The sequence below is a fragment of the Arabidopsis lyrata genome, assembly GCF_000004255.2.
Source record: "Arabidopsis lyrata subsp. lyrata unplaced genomic scaffold ARALYscaffold_6, whole genome shotgun sequence".
Taxonomy (NCBI): Eukaryota; Viridiplantae; Streptophyta; class Magnoliopsida; order Brassicales; family Brassicaceae; genus Arabidopsis; species Arabidopsis lyrata.
The window spans coordinates 11,416,503-11,434,825 of NW_003302550.1; the positions used below are offsets into that span (position 1 = coordinate 11,416,503).

The 18,323-nt window shown below is 36.1% G+C and overlaps 7 protein-coding genes across 12 annotated transcripts; 2 read left to right on the plus strand and 5 right to left on the minus strand.

Moving 5' to 3' along the window:
- Window positions 1-612: 612 nt before the first annotated feature.
- Window positions 613-3,195, minus strand: LOC9310328 (probable serine/threonine-protein kinase PIX7). Its single transcript, XM_002874215.2, has 6 exons — window positions 3,086-3,195; window positions 2,791-2,987; window positions 2,451-2,586; window positions 1,388-1,530; window positions 1,181-1,307; window positions 613-1,080 (listed from the first exon to the last, which is right to left on the minus strand). The coding sequence occupies exons 1-6, from the start codon at window positions 3,141-3,143 to the stop codon at window positions 800-802; spliced, it is 942 nt and encodes a 313-aa protein (XP_002874261.1). The 5' UTR covers window positions 3,144-3,195; the 3' UTR covers window positions 613-799.
- Window positions 3,196-3,368: 173 nt separating this feature from the next.
- LOC9310329 (cytochrome b-c1 complex subunit 7-2) lies at window positions 3,369-4,583 on the plus strand. Its single transcript, XM_002872119.2, has 4 exons — window positions 3,369-3,548; window positions 3,641-3,798; window positions 4,066-4,113; window positions 4,331-4,583. The coding sequence occupies exons 1-4, from the start codon at window positions 3,455-3,457 to the stop codon at window positions 4,397-4,399; spliced, it is 369 nt and encodes a 122-aa protein (XP_002872165.1). The 5' UTR covers window positions 3,369-3,454; the 3' UTR covers window positions 4,400-4,583.
- Window positions 4,584-4,635: 52 nt separating this feature from the next.
- LOC110227904 (probable serine/threonine-protein kinase PBL8) lies at window positions 4,636-5,402 on the minus strand. Its single transcript, XM_021023905.1, has 2 exons — window positions 5,236-5,402; window positions 4,636-5,150 (listed from the first exon to the last, which is right to left on the minus strand). The coding sequence occupies exons 1-2, from the start codon at window positions 5,387-5,389 to the stop codon at window positions 4,870-4,872; spliced, it is 435 nt and encodes a 144-aa protein (XP_020879564.1). The 5' UTR covers window positions 5,390-5,402; the 3' UTR covers window positions 4,636-4,869.
- Window positions 4,636-7,367, minus strand: LOC9308235 (probable serine/threonine-protein kinase PBL4). Its single transcript, XM_021023906.1, has 3 exons — window positions 5,889-7,367; window positions 5,744-5,804; window positions 4,636-5,581 (listed from the first exon to the last, which is right to left on the minus strand). The coding sequence occupies exons 1-3, from the start codon at window positions 6,072-6,074 to the stop codon at window positions 5,412-5,414; spliced, it is 417 nt and encodes a 138-aa protein (XP_020879565.1). The 5' UTR covers window positions 6,075-7,367; the 3' UTR covers window positions 4,636-5,411.
- Window positions 7,368-11,832: 4,465 nt separating this feature from the next.
- On the plus strand, window positions 11,833-14,200 carry LOC9310330. The gene is made up of 3 exons (XM_002872120.2): window positions 11,833-12,120; window positions 12,812-13,309; window positions 13,414-14,200. Exons 1-3 carry the CDS (start codon window positions 12,036-12,038, stop codon window positions 13,938-13,940), a joined length of 1,110 nt encoding a protein of 369 aa, XP_002872166.1. The 5' UTR covers window positions 11,833-12,035; the 3' UTR covers window positions 13,941-14,200.
- LOC9308236 (B3 domain-containing protein At5g25470) lies at window positions 14,131-16,093 on the minus strand. Of its 3 annotated transcripts, none has more exons than XM_021020542.1 (5): window positions 16,025-16,093; window positions 15,579-15,697; window positions 14,902-15,256; window positions 14,662-14,783; window positions 14,131-14,561 (listed from the first exon to the last, which is right to left on the minus strand). In XM_021020542.1, exons 2-5 carry the CDS (start codon window positions 15,678-15,680, stop codon window positions 14,298-14,300), a joined length of 843 nt encoding a protein of 280 aa, XP_020876201.1. In that variant the 5' UTR covers window positions 15,681-15,697; window positions 16,025-16,093; the 3' UTR covers window positions 14,131-14,297. The 3 variants fall into 3 exon arrangements, with proteins under 3 accessions (XP_020876201.1, XP_020876200.1, XP_002874263.1); XM_021020541.1 differs by having other exon boundaries at window positions 15,579-15,708; XM_002874217.2 differs by having other exon boundaries at window positions 15,796-16,093.
- Window positions 16,094-16,246: 153 nt separating this feature from the next.
- On the minus strand, window positions 16,247-18,304 carry LOC9310331 (B3 domain-containing protein At5g25475). Of its 4 annotated transcripts, none has more exons than XM_021020537.1 (5): window positions 18,197-18,304; window positions 17,890-18,034; window positions 16,940-17,300; window positions 16,720-16,844; window positions 16,247-16,607 (listed from the first exon to the last, which is right to left on the minus strand). In XM_021020537.1, exons 2-5 carry the CDS (start codon window positions 17,989-17,991, stop codon window positions 16,353-16,355), a joined length of 843 nt encoding a protein of 280 aa, XP_020876196.1. In that variant the 5' UTR covers window positions 17,992-18,034; window positions 18,197-18,304; the 3' UTR covers window positions 16,247-16,352. The 4 variants fall into 4 exon arrangements, with proteins under 4 accessions (XP_020876196.1, XP_020876197.1, XP_020876199.1 ...); XM_021020538.1 differs by having other exon boundaries at window positions 17,890-18,050; window positions 18,197-18,285; XM_021020540.1 differs by having other exon boundaries at window positions 17,890-18,005; window positions 18,197-18,284.
- Between the last annotated feature and the right edge of the window lie 19 nt (window positions 18,305-18,323).

The window sequence follows — 18,323 nt, forward strand, 5'->3', positions numbered from 1 at the left end:
TTTAACGGGTGTGAGATTTCCACGGTAGAGGCCGGTATTCTTCCTAGAGTGAAAGAAGGCAAGACCCTGAGCCACTCCTATAGATATCTTAAGCCGTGTCGCCCACGGTAATGATTTTGGAGGAGTCTTTGTGATATTTATATGAACTATTAAATCCAAAAAGATAACGAATAAACTTTGTATTTAACTTCGTTACCTCTATAGATGTGACGCTCTAACTTTCCGTTTGGAAAATATTCAGAAACGATGAACAATGTATTACGGTCATAAGTCATAACCGTAGCCAATGAGCTTCACCAAGTTTGGATAAGAGTTATGTCGTAGAAACTCTACCTCAGCCTACAAAGACTCAGCTCCAACTTAAACCTAGCAACATAGATATAAATGTCTTGTAGATATGATAATTACTTACAAGCCACTCTTGAAAAAGTTGTTCATCGGCTGAGTGATAACTCATAAGTCATAACGGTGACGGCTATGCCAACATCTTCCTTGGCCAGAGATAACGTCTTGAGATTGATGTATCCCCTCATTATTGTGGATTTTCCGAGGCACTATCTTATTATCATCCCCTTTCCCAAATACTTAGTCGCTTTCTTAAAGAGAGAGGTCGAAGAAAATAGTGATCATTGTATTAGTGTAAAGATTCAAAGTTGATTAGCTTAGATCTGTTCTTGAGTGGATAAGAAAGGAGAATTAGGTTTTGTTTCTTAACACTTCTCGTCATATACGAGTTGTTATAACTGTCTTATAGTGAAACAATGTTTTCAGCATTTATAACCCTTAATATAATTTGTCCTCAAAACAGGGCTATAGCATTCAGATTATCTAGCACTTCTTGCATGGTTGGTCGTATCTTCGGGTCTACCTCAAGGCATTGTTTAATAAGCTCGCACATAAGTCTTCCCGCTTCAAGAGGATAGCTATTCTTCAAATCTGGATCGATCATCGCCTCAATGTTGTCCTTTTTATTTTTTATCTCTCGCTTTACTGAGATTATAAGGTGCTTTCCTAAACCAGTTAACATTTTAAGTAGTATAACACCAAAGCTGTACACATCGCCCGCCATGTTTGACATCCCTTCATTTGGTTATTGCAATCAATTAAAGTTAGTCTCTTTGAATTTAATGGTCACTTTTAACTTTAAGATATATATAAGGATGAACCAGAAGATTGTTGCCTGAGAGTATGTATTCGGGAGGTGGGTATTGATATCTAGGTGCTACATTTGCAAACCCTCTGGTGTGTACCAGTTCATCGAGAGAAACTTTTGGCTTTCCAAAATAGGAAACTCTTGCGTTGAAGTCCTGCATATCCAATACATGTCATTTGTAAGGTAAGGAGCAAGTAATCAAGAAAAAAAAAAAAAAGCAAGGTGAATCTGTACTGAATCGAGCAGGATTTTCGAAGCAGTGAGATATCTGCGGTAGAGGCCGGCTTGCTTCCTAGAGTGCAAGAAGGCAAGACACTGAGCCGCTCCTATGGATATCTTGAGTCGTGTCTCCCACGGTAATGACTTTGGACGACTATCTGTGATATTGTATAAACCATTAATAAAGCCAAAAGGAAGATGAATTAGTATTGGATCTAAGGTTAAGAGCGTATGACAGCTCCAGAATTGGATTCCACATTCTACTGTGAGCAAACTTTGCGTGTGGACCACTTCGATTTTCGCTCGGGTGTTTAACAATTAACATGTGGTGAGCTTGCAAGAAATAAAACTTTGTTCACCCTGAATTAGTACTTCTAGTGAAATGTGGACACACAATGGTAAATGTATTGAATCAAACATGACAAGCCCAAGGTTATAAGTTTAGACCAATTCAATACAAACTCATGTAGTTAAGTTATTCAAGAAAGTAGATTCAAATATATATATATATATATATATATATATATATATATATATATATAGTAACGAACATCAATATATGAAGTTAACTATAAGAAGAGTTGCCTCTTTGAGCAACTCTCTTTCTTCGGAGATATAAAATTATTAATCCAAGAATCATTTAGCTTTCAATTAGTCTTTTCCTCTCTTACAGTAAATAAAGCTCTAAGGAGTTGTCTCATTTTTTTATCTTATTTATCTATTTTATAAAGCTCTTTATTAAGAGCAACAAATAATCTTCTTGCTTTGACTCTACTCAGGCCGGCGGAGAGGACAAGCCAGTGAAGCCACCGATTAGGGTCTCAAAATTTTGAGGGCCTTTTTACCTAAAAATTTGTTAAGTTTTCTTATATACAATAATTTTTGTAGGGCCTTTTAAAAATATTGTGGGTTTTTAGAGACAACTACAACATTTTTTCAAGGGTAAAAATCTAATTTAAAAAAAAAAAAATTTATAGGCTTTAATTTTGCTTAGGGCACCCAAATTGATCGGGCCGGCACTGACTCTACTTACAAAATATAATGAAGAAAAGAAGATGAATAAACTTAACTTCCTTACCTCTATCGATGTAACTTCCTAAGCTTCCATTCGGAAAGTATTCAGAAACAATAAACAACATATCACGATCATAACCATAGCCAATGAGTTTCACCAAGCTTGGATGAGAATTATGTCTTAGAAACTCTACGTCAACCTACAAAAATATCAGCTCTAATGTTAAGACATACATGCCCGTCTCTAGGCAACATAAGCGTTTATTATGGGTCCAAAAACATCAATAAAATTTCCTAAGATAAAAAAGTCCAATTTTTTTAAAGAAAAAAAAGTTAATAAGAAACTTTATCCACATACATATATATATGAATCTGTTTGGTACGTAGATGATATAATTACTTACAAGCCAATCTTGAAAAGCTTGTTCATTGGCTAGGTAAATTTTCTTGACCGCGACGGCCATGCCAACACCTTTCTTGGCCGGAGACAACGTCTTGGGATTGAGATATCCCAAGCTCTCTCCTATTTCCATCTGGTTTCCGAAATCATTAGTCGCTTTCTTCAGCTCTGCCACCGTGAAGACTTTCACACCCTCCTCCACTATACATATATTATAACAAAACTTATATATATGTATCCATTATAGTAACATTCAAATCAATCAAAATACTTCAATTCGCAGAGATTAATTTAAATACCTGAAATGGGAGCATTTGGTTGGGTGGGAGGTGTCGAAGCTGAGAGACAATTTCCCATTCCAATAATCTGAAAGTTTTCTTAACACTAAAGTTTGATGGAGAATACGAAATCTTAAATCGACCAACTAGTAATTAGTAAACGCGTTGGTAAGTAAACGCAAACGCGTTAAAAGTCAACGATGACAAACGTTTTATTCGGCGAATCATACGACGCTGGTTTTTAATAAGAGTACATACGATGCCGTTTTTAGTAAGAGTTACGTACGACGCCGTTTAATCAGATGTCTCTGGATGCTTCTTCCTCCTTCGTTCCCGGGTTAAATTACAAACAGCGAAAGGTTTCAAGTTTCAACACAATCGAAGAAGATAATGGCGTCGTTTCTCCAGAGACTAGTTGATCCCAGGAAGAATTTCTTAGCTCGTATGCATATGAAGTCTGTTTCTAATCGCCTTCGCAGATACGGTACTGTTTCTTTCTCTCTTACCCTAGAAACCAAACCCTAGTTTTCTTCTCCTGGCTGATTTTGGGAATTTTGTGGATTTTACGAATTTTAGGTCTTAGATACGACGATCTATATGATCCTTTGTATGACTTGGATATTAAGGAAGCTCTTAATCGGTTACCGAGAGAGATCGTTGATGCTCGGAACCAGCGTTTAAAGCGTGCAATGGATCTTTCTATGAAACACGAGTACCTCCCAGATAATCTTCAGGTATGTATGTCTCTAACTAAGTGAGAACAGAGTTAAGAGTTATATAGCTATGGACTTAAGACTTGTATTAGGATCAAGAACACTCTGTCTTCAAAGAGCTGTTTTGGTGAACACAATAAACCTTTTGGTTCCTTGTGGTTGAGGGAAGCTTTCCAAATATAGTAGTAGTCCATGAAAGAAGTGTTTTTGAGATAGTGAAGTTCTTTTAGCTGTGAGATAGAAGTTTATGTAATCCTTTTTTCTTTCTTTGTCTCTGTAATTTCACAGGCAATGCAGACACCATTCAGGAGTTACCTCCAAGACATTTTGGCACTTGTAAGTCCCATGTAATTTTGCGTAAGAACGAAAACAGGGTTACTAATTTTGTAGTCATATTCATATTTTGTGCTGCAAGATTAATGATCAAGATTGAATAAGTCCCATTGTTTTCGCCGTCTAATGAATTATGTATCATGAACTTTGGTATTATCTATCTTGTAGTGGTGAGAAGATTCATATAGCAAAGTTCTTACATATGATACTTCATGTGCAGGTGAAGCGGGAGAGAGCTGAGCGAGAGGCTTTGGGAGCTTTACCTCTCTACCAAAGAACCATTCCTTAAGCATGTTTGTGAGTTTGTCTCTCTTGTGCTTATAGTAGGGTCATTTAACCAAACAGATCCTAATCTTCTCTCTGTTTTAGTACTCTTTAGGCCTCAATTTGCTATTGTATGGTTATGTATGGTTCATGTGAACACTGAACTTATGTAAGACATTATATGATATTGAATTGGATGTGTAATGTAAGCTTGATTGAGCTATTATAGAGATACGGGTAAAATATCCCACACCGGATAGGAGGAGAGTAAATCAATGCTATATAAAAGACCTAAGTACACTCAATCCCTTAAGCTAGCTTTTGGGAATGTTTTCAAAGTTCCTCAGAGGAGCTCTGGAGAGAGGCGTGTAACCTTTGAACCACAATCCTTTTCAGTGTTGTATATTGTGCATATGCATAGTTTGACTATATTATAACTATCTTATAGTGGGAACAATGTTTTCAGAATTTATAACCCTTATATAGTTTGTCCTCTCAAATCTGGCCTATAGCATTCAGATTATCTAGCACTTCTTGCATGGTTGGTCTTATCTTCGGGTTGTCCTCAAGGCATTGTTTACTAAGCTCGCACATAAGTTTTCCCGCTGCAAGAGGATAGCTATTCTCTAAATCTGGATCAATCATCTCTGCAATGTTTTCTTTTCCATTTTGTGTTGCTTGCTTTGCTAGGATGATGCACGGGTTTCTCAAACCAGTTAAGATCTCAAGTAGTATAACACCGAAGCTGTATACATCGCCTGCCATGTGCGATATCCCTGCATCAGTCTAAGGTTAGTGTTCGAATTTAATGGTCATTTCTAACTTGAGAGAGAACTGAAGGAGGAAACAGAAGATTGTTGCCTGAGAATATGTATTCAAGAGGTGCATAGTAAATTCTGGATGATCCATCGGCATAAGAGGGGGTGTGTGAACAGTCTTCGAGAGAATCTACCATTTTGAGTCTAAAACAAGAAACTCTTGCGTTGAACTCCTGCATACCCCCCATAGCTATCATTTGTAAGTTAAGGAGGAAGTATTCAAAAAAATGGTAAGCGAATCCATACCGAATCAAGCAGGATATTACAAGCAGTGAGACATGTGCGATAGAGACCGTCTTTTTTCCTAGAGTGCAAGAAGGCAAGACACCGAGCCCCTTCTATTGATATCTTAAGCCGTGTCTCCCACGGCAATGACTTTGGACGACTCTCTGTTATACGATACAACACATTAAGGCCAAAAAGAGATGAATCTAAAAAAGACGCTCAATACAATTTTCTAGCTTGCTTACTCCTAAAAATGTAACGTTCTAAGCTTCCGTTTGGAAAGTATTCAGAAACAATGAACAACTTTTCATGATCATAACCATAACCATAACCAATGAGCTTCACCAAGCTTGGATGAGAGTTATGTCGCAGAATCTCCAAGTCAACCTACAAAACCTCAGCTGTAATGTTGAGAACACAACGATATCTATACATGTGTGATACAGTCTCTCGTAGATGATAACTACTTACAAGGCACTTTTGCAAGGCTTCCTCATATTTTAAGTAAAATCTCTTAACGGCGACGGCCATGCCAACACCTTCCTTAGCTGGAGATAAAGTCTTGGGATTGATATATCCCCTCACTACTTCGCCATAGCTGTCTCCTATTACCCTCTCTTTTCCGAAATTCTTGGTCGCTTTCTTCAGCTCCACCATAGTGAATACTTTCACACCTTCCTCCACTGCACATTGACATCTAGAGCTTAACAATATCTATCTACACATTATCACATAGTAAACACACAGATTCATATATATATACCTGGACTTGTAGCAAATCTTTCGGTTAAAAGGGAGAAACAGTTTCCCATGCCGATACTATCCGCTTTCTTGACAGTGAAACAGAGTTTTGAGGAAGAAAAATATTTTCCGTACTTATCTAGATCTAATCCATCGAGCTTCAAGGTTCGGGAATGATCCATCGAGTATATGGACGTCTAAGTCAATTTGTTAAAATGTCAACGTGTTATAAAATGTCAACGAGTTGGAAAATGTCAACAAGGGAACCACCAATTTTTTTCTATATTTGATAAAAATATGGTCTAAGGCATATGTTTTTAGTCGTTTAGATCAATGAGACATAGTGTATCGTTGCAACATATTGAGGAATTTGATAATCCCCCATAAAAGTATTCAAGTTTGTAGTTTAAATGGATCTTGCAAGATTGAACATAAAACTTGTATAAGGATCAAGAATACTCTTGTGTTTAAAGAGCCCTTATGCGAACAAACCTTACATAATTAGCTTTTTGGTTCCATAGTATAGTTTTATATCATAATCTTAACCTTATAAGTTGTGTAATATTGTAACATATGTAACTTCTAGTAAGACGAAAAACAGGATTAAGCCTATCTTTCTTCTGTCAGTGCAAAATACCCAATTTCGATATAATATACACAAATATTCATATTGATATCTTCTGCTGCTAATGATCAAAACTATATATGTTTTCTCCATCCACTACTTGCTTATTCTTAATGAACTTGTATCATGAACTTTTCTCTATCTTGTAGTGTTGGGGAATACTATTGCAAAGTTCTTACACACGATACTTCATTTGCAAGTGAAGCGGGAGAGAGCTGAGCGAGAGGCTTTAGGAGCTTTACCTCTCTACCAAAGAACCATTCCTTAAGCTTGTTAGTCTCTTGCACTATAACTAAAGCATTATCTTCTTGCTGTTTTATGAGATATGGATTGCATAAAATAGAGTCCTGGTGCAACACAAAGGAGGTAAGTGTTAATGTTTACATAACTCCTCAAAAGATGCCACTTTTAAACAATTTTTACATGAATCAACGATGCTTTGCACGGTCTGGTGAATAAGTGTTGAGGTAGATAAGTATATAAGATAAGGTATTAAAGTATTTAATAGAGTGGTGTCAGTAGAGAACGATATGGATTTGTATTTGAAGACATTTCCATGTGAGTCACATTAGCACAGGAGGGTCCTTGGCCTAATTCATTAATGAATTACTTAACAGAAAAAAAATGACAATGTTAAATTAAATGTGAGTAGACTTCCTCCTATTCTTTTCTCTCACTTGCCAAATGCCAAATTGCCAATAATTAATAATTATCGATGATTATTAAATAGTTTATTTTTTGTTTTGTTTTGTGGAGATTTATTAACTTCTTTATTCTATTGCATTATTTTTTTATATAGTTGTACTCATATTTTCCAAAAGCCAAAAATTATGTAGCTAAATGTTAAAGCAATAGTTTATGGCAACAGTTCCACCAATCAGTCTTACTATCATTTGTCTCTTATGCGGTTTTTGAGAGGATTTTGGTGCTTCTAAGTTCGAATTTAGAGCAGCAAACTAAGATTATGCATAATTCAAAAAGTGAGAATTAAAAAAAAAAACGGTTTCTAATAACTTAAATTTTCAGTATCTTTGCACAATAAAGAAATTCAGTATCATGCTCAAAACTTAACTGTCTATATTGTTGACTTTGGTTTTGAACTATACATTTTTAAATTGATTTACCTAATAATAGTACTAGAGATTTTTTATCTCGAACAAAAAGCGATTTGATCCGAAAAATCGATTTGAACCTTTTTTTGTTATAAAGATTGAAAACTTTTTACACATTTTCTTAAGATCTGGAACCGAAATCAAACAAAATTTTTGGATTCAACTTCCCTACCTAATAAATACTACGTAAATTATATGAATACAACGTACCTCAAATAGTATTTTGTCCTTACTAATATAAATTCTATAATTATAACGGACCTACTAATATATAAAAAAAGGTTATCGATAGCTTTTTTTGTACAAGAGATCGAGTCATGAGGCAATGGGCCCGTGAAAGAGTAAAAGAAGTGTACAAGGACGAGGAGACAAAGCCATGATCCTGCCATTTGCTATGATCTCTTCTTTTTTCTATGGGTTCCACTGCGTTCGTTACCCATGCCCCACCCACGTTTTCGACGGTTCCTCGTCTTTTTTCGGTTCTTCTCTCCATCGTATTATACTCTAATATTTCTTTTTTAGATTCAACATTTTAAATAGTAATTGTAGTTTGTCCGAACTTGGGTCTTAAAGTCGTAATTAATCAAGATTTATATTGGATCCATCAGAAACAATTCTTTCATTGGAGCTACGTGTTACTTTTTTTATAGATGATCAAAGTTGTTAAATTTCATAAGCTTTCAATTGATATATTTAATTGGCATTTTGAAATTTTTACACCAAACAACTAACGCAAGAGACTACTATAGTATTGAAATTAATGCGCGCAATACTATACTATTTCCTAGAAAGAAAGAAAAGAAAAGGTATATTAATAGAAAGGTGTCCAAATCTTTGATGCCATATCAACGTTAGAACATTTGCCCATGCGAGGATGCGACCATGACCATGTGAAGCAGGGGCGGAGGCACCATATAGATAATGGGATCAGCTGACCACAACTACTTTCTAAAATTCTGTTATATGTTTTAATGTTAAAACTAATGAACCCAACTAGAATTATCAATTGACCCCATTGAACCAATCCAAAACTAATTTACTTACATAAAAAGTCCAATATTTTCAAAAATTGATTCCACTTACAAACGAAACCCAAAAGAATAATACAATTTTTAATGATTTACATGGATTAACAAAGAAATACACCTAAATTATATTTCTGATAGTAAACTAAACAATAAACAAAGTCTATTGTCTCTTCCTCTCCTATTGACGAAGGAGAAAACCCCTAAATTTTTGGCCTCTTTAAATCAAGGATACTTCCTTTGCTTTTATTGTTTTCTAAAAAATTCTAATTCTTTTGGGATATGATATGCTTGTTATAAATTTTTTCTTTAAGAGTTTGTAAACTATTTTTTAAATATTTTTCTGACCCCGGTTAAAAACAATTCTGTCTCCGCCACTGATGTGAAGTGGCGTACCTCCTCATTCTCAACACATACACATGTTCTAGTGAGCGAGCGTCTTCGTAAAGCGTTCTTACAACACACACAGAACATAACAATAAGGAGAGAGCAACACATGTTACACATCTAGTTAGTTTAATGATTTGGCCACTGAGATAAACATACAATTTAAGACCGAGAACATAAAGCACATTATATAGAATTATAAAAAACTGGTCTGTAAGAGTAAGAAATGCATATATTGGTGGTTTTGGCGGTGCTACAGTCCAAAAACCGAACATTAAGACAGTTAGAAGTGAATTTGGATAATTTTAAAAATGAAAATAATACAATTCCCGGTTCTTGGGCCGATAAGAATGAGAAGAAGACACCATTCTGAATTTTTCTGAGGACAATTTCATGGCCGACTTTGGAAACCGCATTCTTAGCCACTGAACGGCGCCCTTAATACCATACACATTTCTCAATTTTATTATTTTCAAAATACAGCCAAGAAACAAAACAAAAAAGCGCACCAAGAAGACAAAAAAAAAAAAAAGTTTCGAAAGGAAAATATTTTTGGGTGTAAGTGGTGTAACACATGCCACGATAAACGATTCTCCTAGTAATAGTATCTCTCCACCGATGATCTAAACGACCAATTTGGCATTTCCTAGCTATTATCATAATTAATCATCTTTGTCACGTAGATTCAGATGTAAGATTGCCAAAGAAAAATGTCAATTATTTTCACAATCTTAGACGTAAGTGTTTATAGTATATTTAGTGTTTTTGTTTTTGGTAGTCTTTGGTCTATGCCTGGGCAAAAAAACCGGATCCAAAATCTGGACCGATACCCAGACCGAAAAAGCCGGTTCGGTGCGGGTACGGATAAGAGGAAATTATTTCATTGGGTACAGTTTTTGTAAACTCGTAGGTATCGGATCGGTCCGAGTATTACCCATTACCCAAACAAGGTACCCAAATATCCGAACATATAATTAAATATCCAAAATATTAAGTATATATAATTTTAATATAATTTAATAATCTAGAATTACAATTATAAATCTAAATACGTCAATTAACTTTAGACTTAAATACCCAAAACAACCAAACTATCCAAAAATTATTTGTTATGTTTGTCAAAATTTAGCAAAATGTATTCAAATATAACTAAATTTATTAAAATTTAACAAATTTTTAAAGTTTTTTTCGAGTACCCGATATTTTACGTACAAAACCCGACATTTTACATATAAAATACCCGAACCGAACGGGTACCCATATTTTTCGGGTATTTATAGGGTCTAAATTTTTTTACCAAAACCGACCCGAACCCGACAATATCCGAACCGGACCGAAACCGAATGTTTAGAAATACTCGAATGGGTCGTAAATTTATTACCCATTTAACCCGAACCCGAACGGATTACCCATATGCCCATGCCTACTTTAGTCTATGACAGTTTTGCAACACTTTTTCCACCATCCGTCGGTCCGTCCTATACCCATTCAAAAAAAGTCGACAATTTAATTTATCCTAACAAACATGTATAATGAATTAGATATTAGAACATATTTTAAATTTCTCAAAATTATTCGAAATATTCATATCTAAAAGATGTGATCTTTATCAAAACTAGCGAAAATTCGATTTGTAAATTTAACGATTAAAATTATCCGAATCCGCTCCGTTACTGTATTTTAATAAGTTTAGTATTAGATTTTAACATGCGGTATACCGCGGGCGATTTGTTTTTAAAATTAATATTTTTTAATTTAATTGTTATATATTATATATAAAAGTTGAAAATTGTATCAATTTATAAGATATTTATATTTTATAATTTAGAATTATTTAATAACGGTGTATCATAGAATAATTTATTTTTTATATAATTTTATTTTAATCAGGATCATTCAATATGTCTAATATTGGTAGTGTTAAAAATAATAAAATGAAGATTTAATCCGTATTGAAGCAGCGGGTTAATGATGTTTAAATTTTTTTTATTCAAACACGTCCCGTCATATAACCATGTTCTGCAATATAACTGTCCCGTGTTATTTTTCACCGTCCGTCTGTCCGTCCTATACCCATTAAAAAAAATCGACAATTTAATTTAACCTAACAAACATGTATAATGAAATAGATTAATTTCGGATGAACAAAAAAAAGAAAAAAAAAAAAAAGAAATAGATATTAGAACATATTCTAAATTTCTCAAAATTATTCGAAATATTCATATTTTAAAGATGTGATCTTGATCAAAAGAAAATTCGATTTGTAAATTTAACGATTAAAATTATCCGAATTCGATCCGTTACCGTATTTAAATAAGTTTAGTATTTTATTCCGTATATTTCTAGTAGTACATTTAAATACTCCCGCCCATTACCTGTTTATACGCAATTACCTCTAATCATCTATAAACATGTCCCAATTGGACACTTCTGGCTTCCTCAGTCACCGCCTAAACAGAGCTTGACTATATAAACAGCAAAAATACTTTTTTTTTTACAAAATTTTAATTCCTGAAGTAACCCCAAATGGTCAATAAGGTTCCAAATCTCTGGAAAGGAATAGCGTCACAACCCCACGTGGGATACTCCAACTAGCCTCAGTGGCACACACTCGTAATATATTACAACCTCCAAGGTCATTTTTATAGCTCCCTCTCCTTATAAGCAATAGCCACAACTCTCTTTGCCAATTACATTTTACACTCATCTCTTTCTCTCTTCCGTCAAAATGGGAGGCGTCACCGTCGTGTCCTTCTTCCTTCTTTTCATCGCCACCGCAACCGCCTCTAAGTCCACCGTCTCCTTCCGTGACGGTAACTTTTTTTACACCCATACATTCACAAAAATTCATTACATAAATGCATTTTTCTTCCCCAATTCCGATTTACTACTTTAAAGTATCTTAAAATTACTTTGAAGAAGAAAAAAAACTTAAATTGTACCCCAATTCCAATTTCCAACCTTTATGTACAGTAAATTATGGCAATTTCATTTCTTTTTTCACATATTTTCTTTTCTCACAAATTAATGGGAACAAAAACTCATTTACTCAGAATTTTATAAAGAATCGAGAAAAGAAAATCTTTTGATTATATTTGTGATATGAATAATCAATATAATGCTGGAAACCAAAAAATTTCATTAAATTTCTTCAAAGTGGTTGGTTACGATGATATCACTCGTACGAACCTGCCTCTGCTAGCGATAGTACTTATTTTAACAAACAAAAATGAAAAAAAAAAATCGTTTTGTTACGCTTTAGAATTTAGATTTTTTAAGAAGCCAATGTAATAAAAATTACAGTTTTGGCCCATGTTTCTGACACAAACACAACACACTAAAGTTTTTGGACATTTCCAATCAATGAAGTTGAGAGTAGGTCCTTTAGTTCATGTTACCTTAGGACCAGTTAGGCTGTCTTCGGACACACCTCACGTGCTCTATAAATCTTTTTCTTTTTTAAAATTCCTAATATTCACAAGGACAATTCGGTCATTTCCACAGGCATGTTACCAAACGGAGACTTCGAGCTAGGACCAAAACCATCAGACATGAAAGGAACAGAAATACTAAACAAACTAGCAATACCAAACTGGGAAGTCACAGGATTCGTCGAATACATCAAATCAGGACATAAACAAGGAGACATGCTTCTCGTTGTTCCCGCCGGTAAATTCGCAGTCCGGCTAGGGAACGAAGCATCGATCAAACAAAGACTTAAAGTGGTTAAAGGAATGTATTACTCGCTCACTTTTAGTGCTGCTAGGACTTGTGCTCAAGACGAGAGACTTAACATATCTGTAGCACCTGACTCCGGTGTGATTCCGGTGCAGACGGTTTATAGTAGTAGTGGGTGGGATTTGTATGCTTGGGCGTTTCAAGCTGAGAGTGAAGTTGCTGAAGTTGTGATTCATAATCCTGGTGTTGAGGAAGATCCAGCTTGTGGTCCACTTATTGATGGTGTCGCCATGAGATCTCTTTACCCTCCACGACCAACTAATAGTAAGCTAATTACTATAATAAATACTCTGCTTTTATGATTCTTGAACATTTGGTGTTATGATATATATGGAATAGTGATGATTTTTCTATGTTTGATATGGCAGAGAACATTTTGAAAAACGGAGGATTTGAAGAAGGTCCATTAGTACTACCAGGCGCGACAACGGGAGTTTTGATCCCACCGTTCATAGAAGATGACCACTCTCCTTTACCTGGCTGGATGGTGGAGTCTCTCAAGGCTGTCAAGTACGTAGACATTGAGCATTTCTCAGTCCCACAGGGTCGCCGAGCTATTGAGCTTGTAGCGGGTAAAGAGAGCGCCATTGCTCAAGTGGTTCGTACCATCATTGGGAAAACTTACGTGCTGTCTTTTGCGGTTGGAGACGCCAACAATGCTTGCAAAGGATCAATGGTGGTTGAGGCTTTTGCGGGAAAAGAGACACTTAAGGTCCCTTACGAGTCGCAAGGCACCGGAGGGTTTAAACGAGCTTCTATCCGGTTTGTGGCGGTTTCGAGCCGATCAAGAATTATGTTCTACAGCACTTTCTATGCCATGAGAAGCGATGATTTCTCGTCATTGTGTGGGCCTGTCATCGACGATGTCAAGCTTATAAGCGTTCGTAAACCATAGATGAATCACAAATCCTATTACAAGAAAATGCAGCGTGTGGTCTTTTCTTATTTCTTAAATTGTCTTTGGTGAGTTTTTGATTTTATTCTAAAGAGAAAGTGAAAAGACAGAGGTTAGGGTTTTATATAGGCACATGGGCCTTTGCTTATATTGTATTTTCTTGTATGAGAAGGCAAAAGAAACGTTGCCATTATCTTATGTATCTAGGCCTTTTGATTTTTATGGAGAGTTACAAAACTTACAATAAAAGTTTATGCATATCCTACCAAGTCAAACGCAAGCTCTTTAGTTGGACTACTATTGCACTAAAGCAACAGAAGCATAAGGGTCACATATAAACATTAGACTAGAGAGGACTTATCTCATATTTTCATTGATGAAATGTACTCTAACAGCAGTAACCAGATCTCCTGAGCGTTCAAGTTCACAAACCACAGAGTCTCCAGTTTTCAGATTGTACTTTCGACATAGACCCACCCAGCCATTGAAACAAGGGGCATCGCCACCACCATAGAGCTTAGTCAAGCCATTGATTTTATCTCCGGGAAGAAGGTAATGCATCGGGGAATGAGTGGGACCAAACTTCAAGCCATACTTCTTAATCACCGGTTTGGGCACATACTAGTTGCACATACATGTGAAATAGAGAGAAAAGACAAGTCTTAGATAGGCAACAGACATAAACTAGACTCAAAACTGATGAAAACACTGCTATTATTACCAAAACGTCATTCCTTTTCGACAGCGTTTTCACAAAGTAAGGGTTTTTCGGGTTTAGAAGATATAGCTCGGGGTTTTTGACATCAACACAACCCTGTCTCTCTGGACCATTTTCTGAGAATTCTGCCAAATCATAAACAAAAAGAATCAAACTTTGGCATTCGAGTAAAAGGAAAAGTATAGTATTAAGTTTGAACTTTGAAGAGCATCAAAACGATTCAATCAATCTGAATATCCATACCAGAAGCAGAGGCAGAGGCATGGGTTGTCTCCTTGTGAAAATTCTTGGGTGTAGTAGGATGAAGTTGTTCAGTTTCAGGTTCAACTTCAAGAGGTGCATCGATGATCTCTTTCCCATCATTCTTAAAGATTTGCACTTCAAGAAACATCGTGCTATCGTGTTTGAAGAACAAGTTATCATTTGGGCCTAAATGGTTGTCATTCACAAACTCATCCCAATCTTCTTCTATCATAAACAGATCTTCTTTTTCTCGCTCCAGCCAAAGTTGCCAGGAATTGCCCCAACGAACACTAAACACCACTCTGTGCTCTAAAGACCCGGGCATGCTTATCACAAACTCCGCCGGAAAACTCCTCTTCATCAACCCATAAATCATAACAGTTGACAACAACAAACGATAATGACATTAGAAGAAGGAAACATGAGACTAAAAGCTAAAACACGAGCTTGTCAATAAGTAACAAGAAATTTCACAAAATAAAGACAAAGCAGAACAAGAAGCTGGAGCCATTCTGCCATTAAAATCTCCTCAAAAGTTTCTTGAAAGATAGAAAGATCTAAGCTTTTTTGAACAACAACAAACGAACAATAGATCTTTAGGGCAAACAAAGAAAATCAATGGAAAGAGTCAATAACATCAAAAGATTAGAAAAGAGGAGAGACAAAGTTTGAGTTACCATGGATTTAGATTTCCAGTTTTGTCCTGGAGAAAGAGACTTCCAAAAGCAAGGCTTGCTCACATTTTCTTGAATCTTATCAGTAACACTCTTAGGCAACATTTTGTTCTCTTCGAAACCTGGATCGATTCTGAGAATTAGGGTTCATAAACAAAGACGAAGATGACTTGCATGTAATGAAATCAAAGAAAACAGTAAAACTGGATAAAAATCAAACCTTTAATGCGTTATTTCACTTTTTTTACTTTCATTAGCTAAACCCTAAAGTTATTATATAAAGCAGAGTACATGAAAATGGTGACTAATGAGAGAGACAGAGAGAGAGAAACGAAGAAAGAAGCAAATTTGTACGGTCAAAGGGGAAAATATCTTAGGTCAGAAGAAAATACAGAAAAATGCGTAAAAAGCGATAAAAATAACGTCGCCGGAGCGTGAAATGCACGCACCGTCAGAGTCGAAGAAGCTTCCTCTCGCTGCTGCGTCTGTTCTTCTCCCTTAAGTATCTCTGCTTTGAGAAAGAGAGAAACTCAACACTGTGCCAAACTATATTAATGGGCCGGGTATGGCCCATTAACAAAATGGCCCACATTATTCTACAATAGATAGCAAGCGAATTGACAAAACAAGTATTCTCCAAATGGTTTGTACTTTGTACTAAGAGTCAGAGACATCTAAAAACATAGAAGTTCGTTAAACTAAAACATGATTGTCACATTTAAGCATTACTAATGAAAGTTATTAATAACATTTTTGTTACTACTAGAGAGGATTGGTCTAGTATTTATTGACGAAATGCACTCTAACAGCCGTAACCAGACCACCACAGCGTTCAAGTTCACAAACCACCGAGTCTCCGATTTTCAGATTGTGCCTTCGACATAGAACCGACCAGCCACTGAAACAAGGTTGCCCGTTGTAGATCTTAGTTTCTCCTTCCTCTTTTTTTCCCCCGGGAAGAAGGTAGGTAATGGTGGACTTAACCGGACCAAACTTCAAGTTATACGTCTGAACTACCGGTCGGCTCACATACTACTTGGGCATACAGTGGGAAACAAAGACAAGTCTAAGCTTTAAGGCCACAGATATAAACTGGTAAATTTTATGGAATACAAAAACTGACAATGTAAACTGTTATGATTACCAGAACGTCATTCCTTTTTGTCACCGCTTGCACAAAGTAAGGGTTTTCGGGATTCAAGAGGTATCGCTCAGGGTTTTTGACATCATTAGAACGCTGTCTTCCTCGGCAATTTGTTCCTCCATTTGCTGAGAATTCCGCCAAAACAGAAACAACAAGAATCAAACATTGACATAAAGAACAAATAACAGTTTTGAGTTTGATGATTCTTGAATAGCCTTACCAGAGCCGCCTGAGACAGAGGCAGAGGCAGCGGTTGTCTCCCTGTGAGATTTCTTGGGCGTAGGATGAAATGGTTCTGTTTCGGGTTCAACTTCAAGAGGTACATCGATGATCTCGTCCCCATTATTCTTAAAGATTTGCACTTCAAGATTCATCGTCTCATCGTGTCTGAAGAACAAATTATCATTTGGACCTAAGTGATTGTCATCTACAAACTCATTCCAATCCTCTTCTATCATAAACAGCTCGTTCTTCTCTCGCTCCAGCCAGAGTTGCCAGGAATTTTCCCAACGAACACTAAACACCACTCTGTGCTCAAAAGCCCCAGGCGTTCTTCTCACAAACTCTTCTGGAATAATCCTCTTCATAAACCCAATAAGAACAGTTGACAACAACAAAACAATACAGACAGTAAAAAGAGGTAACATGAGACTAAAAGCTAAAACTTTCCAAAGGAAAACACAAGAAGCAAAAACACGAGCTTAACCGATTGGTTTGTAGGTCAAGGAATGCATAGAAAAGGACTAGAACCAACACTAGCATAAACATGAGCTAATAGCGAATGAAACCTGTGAAGTAAAAGTACCCATAACAGTAGATAAAACAGGTCAGTAAGTAACAAAAGTTCACAAAATGAAGACAACGCAGACCAAGAAGCAAGAAGCATTGTGCCATTAAAATCTCTCCAAAGTTTCTTAAAAGATAGAAAGATCTAAGCTTATTTAAACAACAACAACAAATGGGTAATACTATAATAACTTGTCTATAAAGGGGTTAAACTAAACATAAAAGGATTATCACATCTTACTGTTCTAGCAACAACATCCAAACAGAAGAAGCAATTCGACAGAGGACATGTTTAAACCAAACTTGTAACAAAGCAAATTCAATAGAAAGAGTCTAAGAACAGTGAGTAAAAATCAAAGGAGGAGAGATTCATAACTAAGTTACCATGGGCTTAGATTTCCAATTCTGTCCTGGGGAGAGAGACTTCCAGAAGCAAGGCTTGCTCACATTTCCTTGGATCTTATCAATAGCACCCCTGGGCAACATTTTTCTCTTCAAACCTGGACCAGTTTGAGGTTTGTATGATGACCTACTTGCAAGTGATACTAAAACCAGAGTCAAGAATTGGAAAAGAACAAATGAACAAACAATTTGTACGGACAAATGAGGAAAATATCTCAGGTCGGAAAAAATTAAGAATAAAGCGTAAAAAGCAAGTAATCAGGTAAAAGTAACGTCGCCGAAGACTAACCTTAGGTGGTATCACCGGAGCGTGAAGTTCACGCACCGTCACAGACTCACAGTCGAAGAAAGCTTCCCCTTGCTGCGAGAGAGAGAGAGAGAGAGAGACAGAGGAGACGCAGACATGCCAAATTCAT